Here is a 17,955-nt window from a genome sequence, read left to right as displayed (position 1 = left end):
TGAAAACTGTATAATTCTGGTTTCCACACCTCAGAAAAGATATTGTTGCGATGGAGAAGGTACAGAGAAGGGCGATCAAAATGATAAAAGACATGGAACAGCTCCCCTATGAGGAAAGACTAAAGAGGTTAGGACTGTTCAGCTTGGAGAAGAGACGGCTGAGGGGGAATATGACAGAAGTGTTTAAAATCATGAGAGGTCTAGACCGGGTAAATGTGAATCGGTTATTTACTCTTTCGGATAATAGAAGGACTAGGAGGCACTCTATGAAATTAGCATGTAGCACATTTAAAACTAATCAAAGTTCTTTTTCACTCAACGCACAATTAAACTCTGGAATTTGTTGCCAGGGAAGTGGTTTGTTCAATTAGTGTAGCTGGGTTTAAAAAAGGATTGGATACGTTCTTGGAGGAGAAGTCCATTACCTGTTATTAATCAAGTTGACTTAGAAAATAGCCACTGCTATTACTAGCATCAGTAGCATGGGGATAGACTTAGTTTTTGGATACTTGCCAGGTTCTTATAACCTTGATTGGCCACTGTTGAAAACAGGATGCTGGGCTTGATGGACCCTTGGTCTGACCCAGGGTACAACCCCCCTTCCTCTTGCTAATCCGACGATCTCAGAGTACTGTGAAATAAAAAGTTCCCAGGTATGGAAAGTAGGGGATTTTTTTAAAATTGGATTTATTTATTTTATTTAGTGTAATTTCTATACCGACGTACGTTGGGAACATCTCGTCGGTTTACAAAGAACAAAACTAGCAACAGGCTTTACATGGAACAAGTAACAATAAGAACAAGGAATGCAAGGGTTAAAGGGAGACAGTGAACGAATGAACTAGGGAGGGTAGGGGTGTGGGGAAGAGGTGAACTAAAAATAATATAGATAGTATTACATATTTACAAAGGAGGCAGGGGAGATTACATCGCCAAGTAACAAGGAGGCAGTAAAGCATGTTATATACAGGTTAAATAATGAGTAAATCAAGATTGAAATGCTGTAGGTTCCTGGGATATATCTGAACCAGGAGGGGTGGAGAGGGGAGGGGCGAGGGGGAGGAGGGGGGAGGCAGGCGGTTAGGTGTAGGAGTGGGTGAAGAGCCAGGTCTTCAGGTTCTGTTTGAAAATTTTGGGGCAGGTTTCTTGGCAGAGTGAGGTGGGTAGCTTGTTCCAAATGGAGGGACCTGCAAGGGAGAAGGCTCTTTCCTTGGTAGAGCGCAGTTTAGTAAGTTTGGGAGACGGGGTGTGAAGAGTGGCAAGATACTGTTTTCTAGTGGGTCTGTTGCTGTTATGAAAGGTGAAGTCTTCTTTGAACCAATGCATGTTTTGATTGTGAAGGGATTTGTGTATTAGGATGAGGGTTTTGTATGTGATTCGAGCTGACACGGGCAGCCAATGTAGATGTTTGAGTACCGGGGTTATATGGTCATTTCTGGGTGTGTTTGTGAGGATGCGGGCAGCAGCATTTTGTAGGAGTTGCAGTGGTTGCAAAGTGTTTTTAGGTAGGCCCAGGAGCAAGGAATTGCAGTAATCAATTTTAGATAGTATAAGGGCTTGGAGTATTGTGCGAAAGTCGTTGAGATGTAAGAGGGGTTTGAGTTTTTTGAGTGTGTGTAATTTGAAATAGCAATCTTTGATTGTGGTGTTGATGAATTTTTTGTAGTTGAACTGATTGTCCAGTGTAACGCCAAGGCTGCGGATGTGAGGGAGGAAGGAGATATTGGTGGGGGGAGTGGGGTTCATAGGTAGGGGATGGTTGATGTTGGGGGGAGAGAGGAGGATGAGTTCCTTTTTAGCCGTGTTGAGAGCGAGAAAATTGTTGGATAGCAAGGTGCTGATGGAGGAGAGGGCCGTATTCCAGGTTTGCATGGCTTTGTGAATTGTGTCAGTTACAGGTATCAGTATCTGAACATCATCAGCATAGATAAAGTGCTGAAAGCCTAGTTTGGATAGTAGATAGCAGAGGGGGAGGAGGTAAATATTAAAGAGTGTAGACGATAGGGATGAGCCTTGGGGTACTCCTTGTCTAAGGGCAAGGAGTTTGGAGATGGCGTTCCCAATTTGCACGCTAAACTGTCTGTCAGTGAGGTAGGATTGGAACCATTGAAAGGCAGAGTCTGAGATGCCAATGTCAGTGAGTCGCTGCAAGAGTATGTGATGGTTGACAGTGTCGAATGCAGCGGATATATCAAGGAGAATTAGGATGTGCGAGAGGCCTTTATCCAGGCTTTTAAGGATACAGTCGGAGAGAGATAAAAGCAAGGTCTCAGTACTGTGGTGATTGCGAAAGCTGTATTGTGAAGAAGTGAGTATATTGTGTTCGTCCATGTAATCTGAAAGTTGTCTGTTGATGGCTTTCTCTAGCATCTTTGTTATAAGTGGCAGGTTTGAAATAGGGCGGAAGTTGGTGAGATCAGATGGGTCCAGGGAGGGTTTCTTTAAGATAGGTTTTATAATGGCATGTTTGAGGCTTTTGGGTATGCTGCCAAGAACAATGGACCGGTTGATGATGTTTGAGATCGGTTTGGCAATGCACCCAGGGATAGAGAGGAAGTTCTTAGTGGGGATGGTGTCGGATGGGTGTGTAGAGGGTCGGATTTTTTTAAAGATGGCAGCGATCTCTAGGAATGAAGTGGTTTCAAATGCGGCGAGTTTAGCAGTAGATTGGCATTGTAGGGTGTCAGTGAGTGGTGTGAGGATGGGAATTGTGCCATGATGTTATCTATTTTTTTGTGGAAGAAAGAGGCTAGGTGTTCACATTTGGACTGTTCATCAATGTCAATAGTGGGTGTGGAGAGGGGTTTCATAAGGTTGCTTACTAATTGGAATAGGGCTCGTGAATTGAATTGTAAGTGATGGATTCGTTGGGAGTAATAATCTCTTTTGGTTTTATCGATTGCGGTACAGTAAGTGTGGAGATAAGTTTTAAACTTGTTCAATTGGGCTGGAGAGGAGTTCTTGTGCCAATTTCTTTCTAACTTTCTCAGAGTGTGTTTCATCTTTCTTAACTCTGGAGTATACCAGGGTTGTTTGTGTTTGTTAGAGGTATTGATATTGCGCACTTGTAATGGGCAAATTTTATTGGCAATATCGGTGGTAATGAGATTCCAGGACGTAAGGGCCGTGTCTGCATCTGATAGGTCGAGGGTGTTGATGTCTGAGGTAATGGCAGCTATAAGATCATCTTGTTTTCAGCTGCGTCTAAAGTGTATGGTTTTTTTGGTTTGAGTGGGAGTGGTGGTGTTGATCGATGTACAGGTAGCGTCAATGCGATAGTGGTCGGACCATGGGATAGGTGTGCATGAAGGGGGGTTAGAATGTATGTGTGAGTTGGTGAATATGAGGTCGAGTGTGTGGCCTGCTTTGTGGGTGGGGTGGGAGATGAGTTGGGTGAAGCCGAGGGCTTCAAGGGCAGAGAAGTGAGTCACAGGATGATGAGGTGGGGGTGGCGTCAACGTGGAGGTTGAAGTCACCAAGGATGATTGCCGGGACATGTATGTTGATGTTTTTGGAAATGTATTCAATCAAGAGGGAGGGGTTATTTTCAAGGAGGCCAGGTGGGGGCGTAAACTAGACAGATCTGGAGGTTGGTTGCATGAAAGCAGCTGATTTCAAGTCTGGGAGGGGAAGTAATAGGTTTCCTGGTAAGTTTCAAGGCCCTTTTGGATGCCAGGAGTACGCCACCGCCTCTTTTTTTAGGTCTGGGAATGGAGAAAATGTCATAGTTTTCTACTGGGAGTAGGTTAAGAAGAATGGTGTCTGTTTCCTTTAGCCAAGTTTCGGTGATGGCTAGAATGTCAGGGCTGTCATCAAGGAGTATGTCATTGATGAGTGCGGCCTTTTTGATGATGGATTGTGCATTTATTAGGATAATTGTGAAGGTCGTGAGGCCAAGGATTTGTGTGAATGGGGTGGCCATAATGGGGAGGAGGTTCCTGTGGCATTCAGCAGGTTTTGCGTGGGGAAAGGGTCGCAGTGCGAGTGGGTAGTGTTTGATAGTGGGAATGGAGTGAGTGCGCATGGCTAGACAAAAAAGAGAAGTGTGGGGTGTATGGATGGAAATTGAGGAACGGTATTTAAGCGTACGGAAAATGGAGACTTAGATAATAAGGGGAAGGGGGGCTAGAGGCGGAGAGAGGCAGGGGGATTGTGAAATGGAGGGTCAGGGGGGAGCACAAAGGGGCGCACTAAGGGGCAGGCTCCTTAGTCGCGCTCCTTCTGCGCGAGATGCCCGAGTCGAGACGCCGAAGGCCTGGGGAGAAATAAGTAGGTCCTGGAGCGTGGGCGGTGCCGTCGTCTGTGGGCGGTCCGGCGGGCGTCGAAGGCAGCGTTGGGCCAATCGGGAGCCGGGTAGGCACAGGCCGCAGCCTCGGCCTCGAGTTAGTGTTCTGCCCGGACCCCGATGGGTCTCCCATGCCGGTTGCGTCGGGCTTAGGCGGCCGGGCGGAGAGGGACCCGTGCGGGAGCTGCAGCGGCGGCGGAAAGGGCTCGCAGAGGGCGGCCTACCTAGTAAGTAGGTCCTCGAGCGTGGGCGGTGCCGTCGTCTGTGGGCGGTCCGGCGGGCGTCGGAGGCGGCGTTGGGCCAATCGGGAGCCGGGTAGGCACAGGCCGCAGCCTCGGCCTCGAGTTAATGTTCTGCCCGGACCCCGGGCAGAACACTAACTTGTGTCTGCTGTTTTGAAATGTTTTATTGGTGTTTGGAACATTTTTTATGAGTTTTTAATTCATTGTTCAATGTTATTCTATTCTTCAGCTGTTATGAAATATGTATTTTTTTTTATTAGTATGATTTTATTACTATTGATTTTATTTTTTTTTTTTTAATGAGGAATGCTGTCTGTTTTTCCATTGTTGTACTGTTGTGGTTTCCAGTTCAGTTTTTGTCAGTATATTTCTATTCATACTTACAGTATGCTCTTTTTATTCTGTATTTGGTGTCGGTCTGTCTGTATTCTGCACGTATGATTGAGATGAGCTATTCTGCCAGCGTGTAGTTTCTCTGTAGGGATCTATAGTAGCCTGGCTTGTTCTATTTTCCTAATATGAGGTGTATTGGTATTTTAGGGCCTGGTGTAATATTAGCACTTCTACCTTTTCATAAGTAGGGTTGTTACTGTTTGTGCGCTGGCAGTGTTGTTTTTGTATGGAGGTTTTACTATATTGTTATAATTCTTTTACTCGTGACTTTTGAGTGCTAAGCCCACACTGAACATGTTACAATAGACCTAATGCCATGCCATAAGGGTTTCAGGTGTCTTCTTTTTTAACATCATTTTTCATATAAAATCAATTATAAATCTTTAATTTTTTATTGTGTGGGGAGGGGAGGGTTCGCAAGGCTGTACGGTTCACAAGACATAGTTCACACAGCTCTTTTTCACTATTCCCGCTGGAGCCCAGCAAGAAATGGCAATTCTCTTTTTCTTCTGAGCCAGTGATAACTGAATCTATCTTTCTCTGCTGGGCCTGAAAGTGACAGCAGAAGAAAAAAGGTTGGTGACCTTGCCAGGGACAGAGTACGCAGCTTGTACAAAAATGTTTCTGTTCAGAGAAAGTACCCTTATCTTTCCCTTATCATTCTTAACAATAAAAGTAATACTGAGGCTTTTTTTTTTTCTAGCTTAGCTATGGATTGTTGTGCGTGGTGTGTCACACATGGGAGTACTGACCATCAGGTATGTCACGATGGGAAAAAGGTTGAGAACCACTGGTCTAAATTACAGTAGTCTGTAATACGCAGAATAATATAATGTCAGTATATTGCAAAATTCCACAGTAGAAGTATGTTTATTTTAAAGCCTTTGACAGTCCTCCACAAAAAAAACCAACCAACCAAAAAAAAAAATCAAACAAAAACAGAACAGCATGATGGCACTAGTTGTTCAATGTGCCAAAGACTGAGAGACACCTGGCAGGTTTTTCAAGTGCACAGCAGGGGAAGCAGAAATGCACACAATCCTGAAAAGGTACTTCACGGCTCTAGAATCACCGCTGTACTTTTTTTTTTCTTTTAATTATTTCATGCTAACCCACACTTTTGTTTTTTAAACTTCCCTGTTAATGTTTCTTTTTGAATGTTAGCATAGGCCAGGCATTGTCTCTCTTCATTCTTCAGTGTTCCAATGTGACATACTCTGTCTGAATTCCAGCAGGATGTCACTTCATAGGATGATTGGGACCATCATGCAGGGGTAGAAAGTAGAAAAGTGTTTCATCCATAATTGAAAAATACCACAGATAAATGTGTGTGTATATGTGTATATATCTGCATATTATTTTTTTATAGTATTTTTACCTTTGCCATGTTCTATGGGACACATTTGCCTGTGAAAATATTGCTGCGATTGTAGGGTCATATAAATATAAACCAGGAGAGAACCAAATAGAATTTATTAGTCTGCTCTCTAAATGAATGTATTTTGCAGGGTCATTAAATTAAATGCACAAAGAAAATTCAAACAAACAGAAATTATGTACACAAAGCTACCATTTTTATTTTTTTTTAAATCAAGAAAACTGTTTATTTATAAAAACATTTCATTGAACTTACTATTTTGTCTATATCTGAATACAGTGATTTGGACACCAAGAGCCCATGCTTTTTATACAGGCTAACCAAAAAACATGAACATTGACCAAAAAAATTAATAACAACAATAAATAAATAAAATAAAAACAACAGAAGATTTGCTTAATGTTATGTGAACCACAATAATCTTAAAACTGGAAACAGTAATGAGATTAACACAAGAGTTAGGAAGCACAGTTGCTCAGAATAAAAGAAGCAGTTTTATTTAATGTCTCAGAATAATAAGAAAGTTAGAAATGGCAGAAATTCCTCTGTAGATTCCATAGAAATCATTGCCTCATGTGGCTTTGGAAAAGTCCTGTCTCATGGCTAATGCACTAGGAGCACTGATGAGATACATTACAGAGCCCCCAGGCCAGTAACTTCTGAAGACAGCCTAAAATGTAGGAACAAAAACGAGGAAGAAAAAAATAGAAAGAAAAGCAAAAAAAAAAAAATCTTCTCACCATTAAAAAATAACACACGAATACAATCAGCAGTGAACAGCATTTCAATGCAAACAAATTCATATATATATATATATATATATATATATATATATATATTTTTTTTTTTTTATACTTTAGTTCTGAAAACACTGGTACAATTTTACAGCAGTTATCTAGAGCTGTTTAAATATCTGAGATTTCTTGACGTCATTTCCATTTTTCTTTCACTATAGGAACAAAACAGAGCAGAACAAAAACAAATGTCCCTAACTGGGCCTGGGCACACTGTTAGTCTGGTAGTTCTACAAAGGTTTCCACTGGTGAATTTAGTGGTAAGGTACCAATGTGGAGAGAAGCTTAGAGTACACGGAACAGACACAGAATACTGCAATAGTACTTAGCCCTATACAATCACACACTTCTTAAAAAACTTTGAATACCATATTTTGGAAAATATTGCATTTGAAGTCTGTTGTTTTTTGGGGCATTTTTGTCGCTAGTAAAATTCACTTAATGCAAATTTCAGCCGCTTAAAACTTTGTGTTATCAGGGGTGCTAACATGAAAGAATGTGACAAGCCAATGGGATTCTGCATTCAGATGCAGTGAGGGAAAACAATATTGCATTACTGAATCAGTGCTACACAATGCAAATTAAGCAACCAAAAAAATAAAAGATGAATGGACAAACAGAAAATGCAATTAAAAACTAGTTCCAACAGCTGCCAGATATCGCATGTCAGAGCACTGGCCACTGCTTGCCATTTTATTCTTGCAACAAGAGATTTTTGTTTTTCTTTGCCAACTAATTTCATCTTTCTTTTTCAATTATGGCTGCAGTCCAGTAAAAGCTGAAGCCTTTGAGTACTGCAGCAACAAAGAATTATTTTAGTTTGCAACATCGATATGTTGGTTTATGCTTTTGTTTTGTTTGTTTCTTTTTCTTTTTTTAATGAGTGGTGCATTAAAAAATGGATCAAAATGACTTTTCGGTCAGTAGGGCAGTGCACATTCAATTTCTATTCATGCGTTTGTAAAACTGTGTTATTAAATTCAGAGTCATTGATTCCAAGCATGGCACAGAACCCACAATCTGAATGTGCAAGCTTTTCTGTACAAACCGAGTCTGAGGTTGCAATTTTAATGTTATTTTCTTCTCCTACTGGCTTGTGCTTGAAGGATGGAATAATAGAGAGGGCGACATCTACCTTCTTCCATAATGAGGAATCCTCTGCAGGTCGGGATGCCTTTTATTGAGCAGACATAAAGATTACACTAAGATGATGATACACGCGACCTTTCAAGACTACGCAGGGTCCTACTTTGGATGTGATTATTTGAGATCTGAAGAAAGGACCTTTGTGGTCTCAAAAGCACATGTAACATTATCTGTGCCAAATTTGTTTTGGTCCAATGATGGGTATCACAACCAGTAAAGAATCCAGTTTTCTCCAGGGCTAATATTGACTGCTAGATCTCTACATTCCAAGCTATTGACCAAGGAAGTGCCATTGCAGTACAGCAAAGCATTTCTTCACTGGGAAATCATTGACGAGGGGTTTGTTGACTGGATTTATTAAGGCATCTGGACATCACATTTTCCCACTTAATGTTTTTTTCTGGAAGCAGTTCTATTTTGCATGCAGCGTTCTTTTTCATAGTCATGCAATTAGGATTTGAGCAGATGGGGAAGCTATTCTGCTTTGACATGCTAATTATAAATACAATATGGGGGTGATTTTCAAAAGCATTTACCTGCTTAAAACTGAGTCTTACATGTGGAAATGCACTTTACGTGTATAAGGGGGCTTTTGAAAATTGCTACAATATATGTCATTAAATTGTCAATAGGATTTATACAAGTAAGTGCACTTTAAGTGCATAAATGGGCTTTTGAAAATTGCTCCGATAGCATGTTACATTTACACGCTCATCTCCTTTGAAAATTACCTCCATTGTGAGCAAGTTTTACCAGACAAGAACACTGCACCTGGGAAATATCAGGAGCACCTGGGTTTGGGAATAGCCACTAGAGGTCATGCATGCATTGCAATTTTATTTCTGGAAAAGAAAACTTGTGTATCACCTGGCATGATGGAACACCCAAGAAACCAGAACGCAGAGACATTTCTAGTTTGAAACGATTTCTTAGCTAGCATCCTCTTTGCTTGTTGGCCACACTCATGCTATCATTATGATTTTTAAAGATTTAAGGACCATTTAAAGACACAGTTTACCAACTGGGAATAACAGAAACAAGACACCCGATTGGCTGTGTGAGTCCAAGCATAGTATAATAGAGCTATGACAGTAAAACCTCATTAAGTCATTGGTGACACTGTTTTAACTTATACAAGGATCTGGGAATAGGAAAGGATATTGAACTATTCCATTAATACACACATAGAAAAGAACTTTCTTTGTATGTTTTCTTTGTTTCAGAAATATGTAGTATGTGGCTCCAGAATGCCACATTAAGGCATTCTGGAGCACTGCTTCACTGGGCATGCAATCACTTGTCAGGAGACATTATGACACAAAAACCCTTATCTGGCATGTGACCGAGCCCGCCCCCCTCCCACCCCGTCCTCCAAAATACAGTGTCTGCCATTCATAATCGCTTTAATAAGAATTCAACAAGTGATGGCATTAACTAATGAATTCTAATTAACTTAGAGGCCAGTGAGTTGTGGTTAGGCTGTGATTTTCCCCCATAATATGTTTCTCTTGCCATTATAATGCACACTAAGATTTAGCTACTGTAAATAGACACTGGGCAGACATCATTTCACAGGCATGCTACTGAATTAGTACCTGCCAGATGCCTGCAGCAATATTCTTATTCACTACAAAAACAGTTAGAGGTTTAAAATGCTTTTTACTCTTTTCTCGTTAATTTGACCAGCTCAGGTTTTAGCACTAAGTTGCCTGTATCAGTTTTCCTGATTTTTAGCATTGTCATTTTGGTTTAAATATAGCTGTGTGCCATTGTTGTTTGAGTACATTTATATAGCTGCTGCCCTGCAGTCAGGAAATGGGATTTATCATGGTGCAGTCCTGATGAGCAAAGCATGATCTCACTGTTGGAGAAATCCTGTCTGAATAAAGTTTTACCGTAGAAAATTCCCAATACTCAGTTCATTGTATATTATTATAATTGAGGCTTTTCATATGTGCTATCTACTAAGCTGATGTAGTATTTATGAATGCTAAATCATTAAATAAAGTATGTTAAATGCTTAAAAACTAGATGATAAAATGTAGATGAGGAAAAAAGAAACCTGACTTCTTCTGTATGTTATCAGCGGAGGAGAAAACTTGGGGGACGTGGTTATCATTTTGACATTTTCCAAATACTAAGCCTATTCCAGTTGTCCAACTCATAGGCAAGGGATATGCCAAGGAAGGAGCATTTTAAATATTTGGGATTCATCACATGAAAATGGCACCAGCTAGGCCAAGTGGTACTTAAGGCTACCTACTAACCCTATTCCTTCTGGACAGGTTGTAGCAGTCTGGGTTTTACTTCATTACACTGTTGTGTATGCGGTTGAATTTCTTTAAAAAAAAAAAAAAAAAAAAAGAGCGTCAGGAACATACTGATGCAGTGTGTGGTAAAACCAGGGCTTGGCTCAGCCTGCTCACCTTATCTGGTGAGAGCTGGTAACTCTAACTCAATGCATACGGGGCCTTATTCAAAAAGAGGACATGTCCTCATTTTGTGCCTGCTGAAAAAAAATCTTGATTGAATAAGACCCTACAGAATGCTAGCAAACCAGACATGCCAGCTCTTTTAATCAAAATTAAAAAAAAGGTTATAAGCTGTTGGAACTAGTTGCTATATTTGCATTAATAGTCATGAACATGGAAGATAAATTTGAGATGGCAACAGTTAACACTAGCAATTTAAGACAAATAAAAAGACTTGGAAAGTATGCCATATTGTTTCCTTAATGACTATTTATCTATCACATAATCCTGGTAGTTTGGGAAAACTTCCATTTAAATAAAAAATTCTCTCATCCCTTCAATACGGAGCAAACTTCTGACGGTCAGATTTCTTAACCCCGCTCGTCGATGGAATTTTGGCGGTGTAAGCGGATAAATTCCCTGTGGCCCCCGCAGCGGCCGCAGCATTTAGCGCCAGGAGCGGGACAGTTTTCATGCCAAGCAGACTGGAGACGGGAACAGCGTAGTGGGAAGTCGGTAAAGGGGGAGGGGTACTGACGTTGACTGCGGAGGCAGCAGCCGCTGCCGCCAGCACAGCCATAGAGGAGGGGGTGGAAGTAGGGGTGGCAGACTGAGAGAGGTTCATGTTGAGGTCAGCGGGGTTCGTGACGGAAGCAGTCTGGGTGCTGACTTTAGCCATCTCTAAGCTGCAAACGAAGAGAGGAAGAGGAACAACACAGGTTTGGGAGGGTCAAGCCAGGGTCACAGTGGAGCACAAAGGAAGGAAGGAAGTTGGGGAGCAAACATAAAAGGGGGGATTAGATTGGGTGACAAAAGGACCAGACAAGTGGTGGGAGGGAGAGAAGGAGAGAGAAAAAGAGAGAAAAAAGGAAAAAAATGAGGGTCAAAGGAGGAACATGTTATGTGTTAAAGAAGAGAAATAACAAAAGGGTATTTCATGATTTGATGAAGGAACATCACTGAGACTCTACACTTTTGCTTTCAAGTACATGGTTTCTCCTCTACATCAATGACAAAATAAATCTAAGAAATGTGAATAATGGCAAAAGATGGAAAAGCAAAACAAAAGGAAACTAAACCAAAAATAGGAACTTGAAAATAATAGTGAAGTTTACTCCCCAGCACTGAAATGTTTGCCTTAGAAAAATGTCCTGCTTTTTTTTTTTTTCTTTCCTCAGCTTCCTCAGTATTTGGCATGTTTCTGGTCATTAGAAATTTGGTACTGACTTGCATTTTGGGGTTCAAGGAAATATTATTTTATTGTGCTTGTTACATTCTACTCAATCTATTTTTTAAAACTGAACAGGGTGTGTGGTTCTCAATGTTATACTGATTCTCAGTATGTGTGGCAAAGGTCACTCATGCTTTGCTAGATGGTTCCAACTCTGGAGGTCATATTTAGAAGAAAGGACTTGTTGTCATTGAATCAATTCTGCATAAACATATTGTTCTCTCCTGCACAATCTAGGAACCTCCTTCACTAAAAGTGTTTCCACTATTGGACATGTCCCTCAGGCTGCAGAACTGTACAGAACTAAGCCCTTAGGTTACAGCAGTAGAATTCTAAGTAAATGATCTCACTAACATTGTCCTTGTATAGATCAGTGCTCATACTGCAGAACTAACCTCTAGAATGATTTGATATGTGGCCAAAACCAAGACCACTTGTGCAAGTTCCTTCTGCTAATATTTGAGCTTCTAAAAGACCACTGTGGGAAGGACCTTGGGCTCCCTGTCTTGCAGCAAACACTTGCTTTCAGAGATACTCCAGTTCTTGTGCTGGTTATGGATTCCAATGTGAAGATGATCCAAGGGACCTCTCAGAAGAATGCATATCACATCCTGTGCAACTATTGTGGAACAAGGATTACAACTTTTGCCTATTGTATATATGGCAGCTACTTTCATGTAGCAGATTGTGTGCTTATGCAGACTATGTCATTTGTTAGCTGGAACTGTATTTATTTTAAAAATGTTTGTAACTAGGATTTAAAAAGTTCAAATCCATTTACTGTGTAAAAATGTATGTAGTGTAAGCACTTGTATTTATGTGCAAGCTAAGTAGGAAATGGTTGAATTGGATAACATAACACAAATACCATGAAACAAAAAAAGTAATCTTATATTTCTTTTCTGATTGCCTCAATTATGTTATAACAACTTGGTTTGGTACAATCATTACCAGCGTATGCACAACCATACAAAAAGAGAGCCCCCTGATAGCAAATGCATGTAGCACTCCATTTCATGCTGTGCATGTCTAGCCAAATAGGGATCCATATTCAAAAGAACAAGATGCCTAACTTAAGGTGTTAATCACTTAGATCTTCCTAAATAAAGATCCTCCCTCCAACCTGGCTGAGTACCTAAAATTAGGTACCTGTTTTCACCAGAGTCCAGAAAGTAGGCAAAATCGTGGGTAGGGTCAGAACAGAGGATGAAAATTGGGCACCTAGCATTAATTTTCAACAGTAGGCACCTAACTTCAGTACCTAAATGCAGGTGAAAAAAAACCCCAGACCTAAATTTAGGGGCCTCAGTTTTTAGACACTTAAAATTAGGAAAGTTTTCAGCCCCAAATTTAGGCCCCTAATTTGGTTGAAAATGTTCCTAACTATAGGCATCCAGTTTTCTTTCAGTATTGGCTTCATGATTTAATCCTTCCTCCCTTGCCAGATACTTCATGTCACATTCTACTTTTTGCATGCCTCAGTCAAGGATGACTCGACAATACATTTTTTTACATTTTTCACTTACAAAAAAAAATAGATCTCATAGAGGCCGATGTACTAAAATATGGTATTTACAATTGGCTAGAGCCTGTTTTGCAAAATTTGACTATGGATAGCTCTGAACTCATTAGCATGCATAGAAAAACTGCAGGAAATATTGCTATGGCTAGAAACTTTGTTCCCAGATGTGGCAACGCATAAAGCTGCTGCTGGTATTAAAAGGGCATTTCGGCTTGTGTGAAGTATCTCTCTTCACTCTTCCTTCCAGGTGCATCAGAAAATTCCCTGGTATTCCCGGTGAACCTCCACATTTCAACTCATGAGTTGTAGGTTAGTTTAGGGGTTCAGGAATCTGTCTGCTACAGGGCAATTCTCTACACCTCTTGGGGGTAGTAGTGCTTCAGACAGATCTCCCCATTTACTTCTATCTCACCTCACAATCCTAAGTTCAGGAAAAGACAACTTTTTTATCCACAGAATTAGACTTTTATTTATCAGATTTTTCAGGATTAGTAGTTAGAAGATAACAGCAGCACAGGTCCCTAATCTCCTTGCTATGGAACACCAGTTTACTCTAAATACCACCCTAACTATTAGTGGTTTAAATATGCCATAGACCTTAGCCTGACTGAAAGATTAATACCAGCAGCTAATTTACTAGCCACCCCCTTCTGGAGATTTCCATCTCATTACCTCTGAAGCAGTCTTGGGCTGGAGGTCTCAGGTGCCGTATGCAGGGAGGGCTGGCTTCTCTTGGTTCTGGAACCAGCCAGGCTCTTGGGTACTGATAGGGCTTTTCTTCCTCGGTATCCTCCGATAAGAGTGAGCAGGAAAGGGCGAAGATCAAAAAGGCTTCAATAAAAGAGCACCGTGAACAAAGGCATGGCTTAATAAAAGTGACGATGAAGAACGGCGTCATTATGACGTTCGCCATTCTTCATCATCACTTTATTAAGCCACGCCTTTGTTCTCAGTGCTCTTTTATTGAAGCCCTTTTGAGCTTCGCTTTTTCCTGCTCGCCCTTATTGAAGTAATCCTTCTTCCTCTGCTCTCGGCTATACCTGACTTCTGGCTCAGCTCCCAGGTGGGCGTTCTTCTCTCCCCTCTTCTGGACCTCACCCGATATTCTCCTTCCTCAAGACGAGGCAGGGGCTGCTTCTTATCAGTTCTCCTTGTTTGCCCCTATCCTATACTTTCCAGCTGTATAAGCTCCTGTATAATCATGCCATGGGTGGAGGGTCTCTGCTGCATTGCAGGTCTCTGCCTCCTCCTCTTTTTCCTCGATGGGGGTCCTGCCACTTCTGAATCAGTGCTGTCTGCTACATCAGCAATTCTTCTTTCTGCCACCTCCCCTTGTTCATGGGTGGGAGGGTGTCGCCTTTTCCCCTGGACTCACATTTGGACATTCAGTTTCTTCCGTGCTTTGAGAAAGAATTGCTGCATTCACTCTTCCTTGGTTTATTTACACAGAAGCTTACAAACAAGCATATATTGATAAGCATCCTTCAGTTCTGGTCAAAGCATATATTGATAAGCATCCTTCATTTGGGCAAAGTTTCTGGTTTCAGCTGAGACAGTGTTTTTGGCCTGTCAGCATACATGGCAGTATCCATCTTTAGCTATTATGATTCATATTGGGTGCTTTCAGTGGTTAAACATGGGACATCTCCCTCCAGAGCTCTTGTGGGCTTTAAATGTTTAAAAAAGTGCAATAGATAGTCCTGTCCCCCTTGTCTCCCCAAAAGCATCAAATACTCAGGGGGCCCCCCATACCACCAAAAGCTTATCCCATCCAAGAGGTAATCTTCTAGGGACAGAAATGATCCCCACTTTCTGCTGCCCTACTGATGCTAGGTTTCAAAATGGCGCTGATTAATCTCATGAACTCCTTTGACAAATGCAAAGGTGTTCATGTGTTTAGCCAGTGCCATTTTGAAACCTGATGTCAGTGGGGCAGGAGGGGATTGCGAAGCCCTTTTAAATCTATGGAGTGGTTCACATGATCTGTTGCTGCTCAGGCCAAGCCTGAAAAATAGCTATGCTTTATTGAGATGTAATTATTTTTTCTTTTTGCGATAAAAGACCCATGAAGCTTTTTTTCATGCCCTTTTTTGTAAAACTGCCCAGTAATAACCTGTTTTGCATGGTTTTACATTACAGCAGCTCATTACTAGGGAATTTAAACAACCTTTCACATGTCACAGACTATGCATGAAAGTTTACTATTAAGAGAGCCACTTTGTGAATTTTTTTTCATTAAAGAGGTTTTCATGCAAAATGTCTACATTATTGCATTTTTGTGTGCTTCTAGGGGTTTTGTGTTATTTGTGCATGAAAAACACTTGTGAAAAAATTGTGTACTTTAACACATCAGTCAAAGCAGTCAGACTGCCTGTGACATTGATGCAATGAACAGTAAATAATGTTAGAGATAAAACTACAGGGATAAAGCAGCACAACGCTCTGTCTGACAATGCACTTCATCTTATCATACCAGGGAGCTCTGGAGTCCTCTGTAATGCTCAAATGAGAATATATTGTTTCCAGTTGAAATGATCTTACATTTATAGTTTAAACCTAATTTTATTTCCACATTTTAGATACCTTGGAAGGTTTAAATCTCCTCATTCAGATATGTATACATTTTATGATTAAACAATAGACTTGGACAGTACAAATAACTATTTATAGTATTTTTAAAAGTCTTTTAGTCTTGTGGCAAAATCCAGTGGTTCTCAACCCTGACCTTGAGGACCATCTGACCAGTCTGGTTTTTAAGATCATTATTTATTTATTCCCACTTCTGTACTGCCTTTCCAAAACTTTGCTCAAGGCAGTTTACAAATAAAGGGGTAGATTTTAAAAGAAGCGCGATCAGCCTACTTTTGCTTGCGCATCAGACTCAAGCAAAAGTACGCTGGATTTTAGTAGATACGCGCGCAGCCGCGCGTATCCACTAAAATCCTGGATCGGCGCGCGCAAGGCTATCGATTTTGTATAGCCTGCGCGCGCCGAGCCGCGCTGCCTCCCCCCGTTCCCTCCAAGGCCGCTCCGAAATCGGAGCGGCCTCGGAGGGAACTTTCCTTTGCCCTCCCCTCACCTTACCCTCCCTTCCCCTACCTAACCCACCCACCCGGCCCTGTCTACACCCCCCCCTTTCCTTTGTCGGGGGATTTACGCCTCCCGGAGGGAGACGTAAATCCCCGCGCGCCAGCGGGCCTGCTGCGCGCCGGGCCGCGACCTGGGGGCGGGTACGGAGGGCGCGGCCACGCCCCCGGGCCGTAGCCACGCCCCGTACCCGCCCCCAAAACGCTGTCGACACGCCCCCGCAACGCCGCGCGCTCCGGCCCCGCCCCCCTCCGAGAACCCCGGGACGTACGCGAGTCCCGGGGCTCTGCGCGCGCCGGGAGGCCTATGTAAAATAGGCTTCCCGGCGCGCAGGGCCCTGCTCGCGTAAATCCGCCCGGTTTTGGGCGGATTTACGCGAGCAGGGCTCTGAAAATCCGCCCCAAAGCATGTAAAACCAATGAATATGCATGAGATAAATGGTAACTGGTTAAAGGATTGGAAATAATGAGTAGCACTAAATGGTCAATTTTCCCAATGGAAAGTGGTAAACATAGAAATGATGGCAGAAAAGGACCAAATGATCCACCCAGTCTTCCCAGCACGCTCATGCCAGTATCTGCTGCACTGTGCAGGTTACCCTCATGCTTATCAGTTTCCCAGACCGTAAAAGTCAGGGCCCTTGGATGCTGTTTGAATCCAATTTCCCTTTACCCTTGCTGTGAAAGCAGAGAGCAATGATGGAGCTGCATCAAAAGTATCAGGCTTAGTAATTAAGAGTAGTAAAAGCTGCAACAGCAAGTTACCCCCATGTTTGTTTGCTCCTCAAACCATAAAGGTTGGGGCCCTTGTTGGTTGCTGTCTGAATCCAATTCCCCCTTTCCCACTGCCGTTGAAGCAGAGAACAATGATGGAGCTGGATTAACAGTATCAAGGCTTATTTGTTAAGGGTAGCAACTGCCACACCAGCAAGTTACCAGCAAGTTACCCCCATGCACTCTTTTCTTTATTTCCATCCTCTAGTTTTTAGGGATCCACAGTGTTTATTCCTTGCCCCTTTGAATTCCTTCACTGTTTTCGTCTTCATCATTCCAGGCATTCACCACCCTCTCCATGAAGAAATATTTCCTGACATTGGTTCTGAGTCGTCTTCCCTGGAGTTTCATTTCATGACCCCTAGTTCAATTGATTTCTTTCCAACGGAAAAGGTTTGACGATTGTGCATCATGTAAACCTTTCAGGTAGCTGAAGGTCTGAATCATATCTCCCCTGCACCTCCTTTCTTCCAGTGTATACATATTCAGATTCTTCAGCCTCTCCTCTTAAGTCTTCCAGTGCTGAACCCTCACCATTTTGGTCGCTCTTCTTTGGACCACCTCTATCCTGGCTTTATCCTTTTTGAGATACGGGCACCAGCAGGGCCTGTGCAAGGGGCCTCTTTGGCGCCA

At 42.0% G+C, this 17,955-nt stretch overlaps 1 protein-coding gene across 13 annotated transcripts in view; it reads right to left on the bottom strand.

Annotated features, from left to right (window-relative positions):
• Positions 1-6,472: 6,472 nt before the first annotated feature.
• Positions 6,473-17,955, bottom strand: part of LOC115084679 (poly(rC)-binding protein 3-like) — a 1,201,673-nt gene continuing 1,190,190 nt past the window's right edge. For 12 of the 13 annotated variants that reach the window (XM_029589869.1, XM_029589872.1, XM_029589868.1 and 9 more), the window contains one exon: positions 6,473-11,395. In XM_029589869.1, coding sequence (XP_029445729.1) covers positions 11,047-11,395 — 349 coding nt within the window. In that variant the 3' untranslated portion in view covers positions 6,473-11,046. The remainder of the gene's footprint in view (positions 11,396-17,955) is intronic. The other variant, XM_029589878.1, reaches the window with a different exon arrangement.

Source organism: Rhinatrema bivittatum, chromosome 2 (assembly GCF_901001135.1).
Source record: "Rhinatrema bivittatum chromosome 2, aRhiBiv1.1, whole genome shotgun sequence".
NCBI classification, from domain to species: domain Eukaryota; kingdom Metazoa; phylum Chordata; class Amphibia; order Gymnophiona; family Rhinatrematidae; genus Rhinatrema; species Rhinatrema bivittatum.
This window is presented reverse-complemented; position numbering and strand designations above follow the sequence as displayed.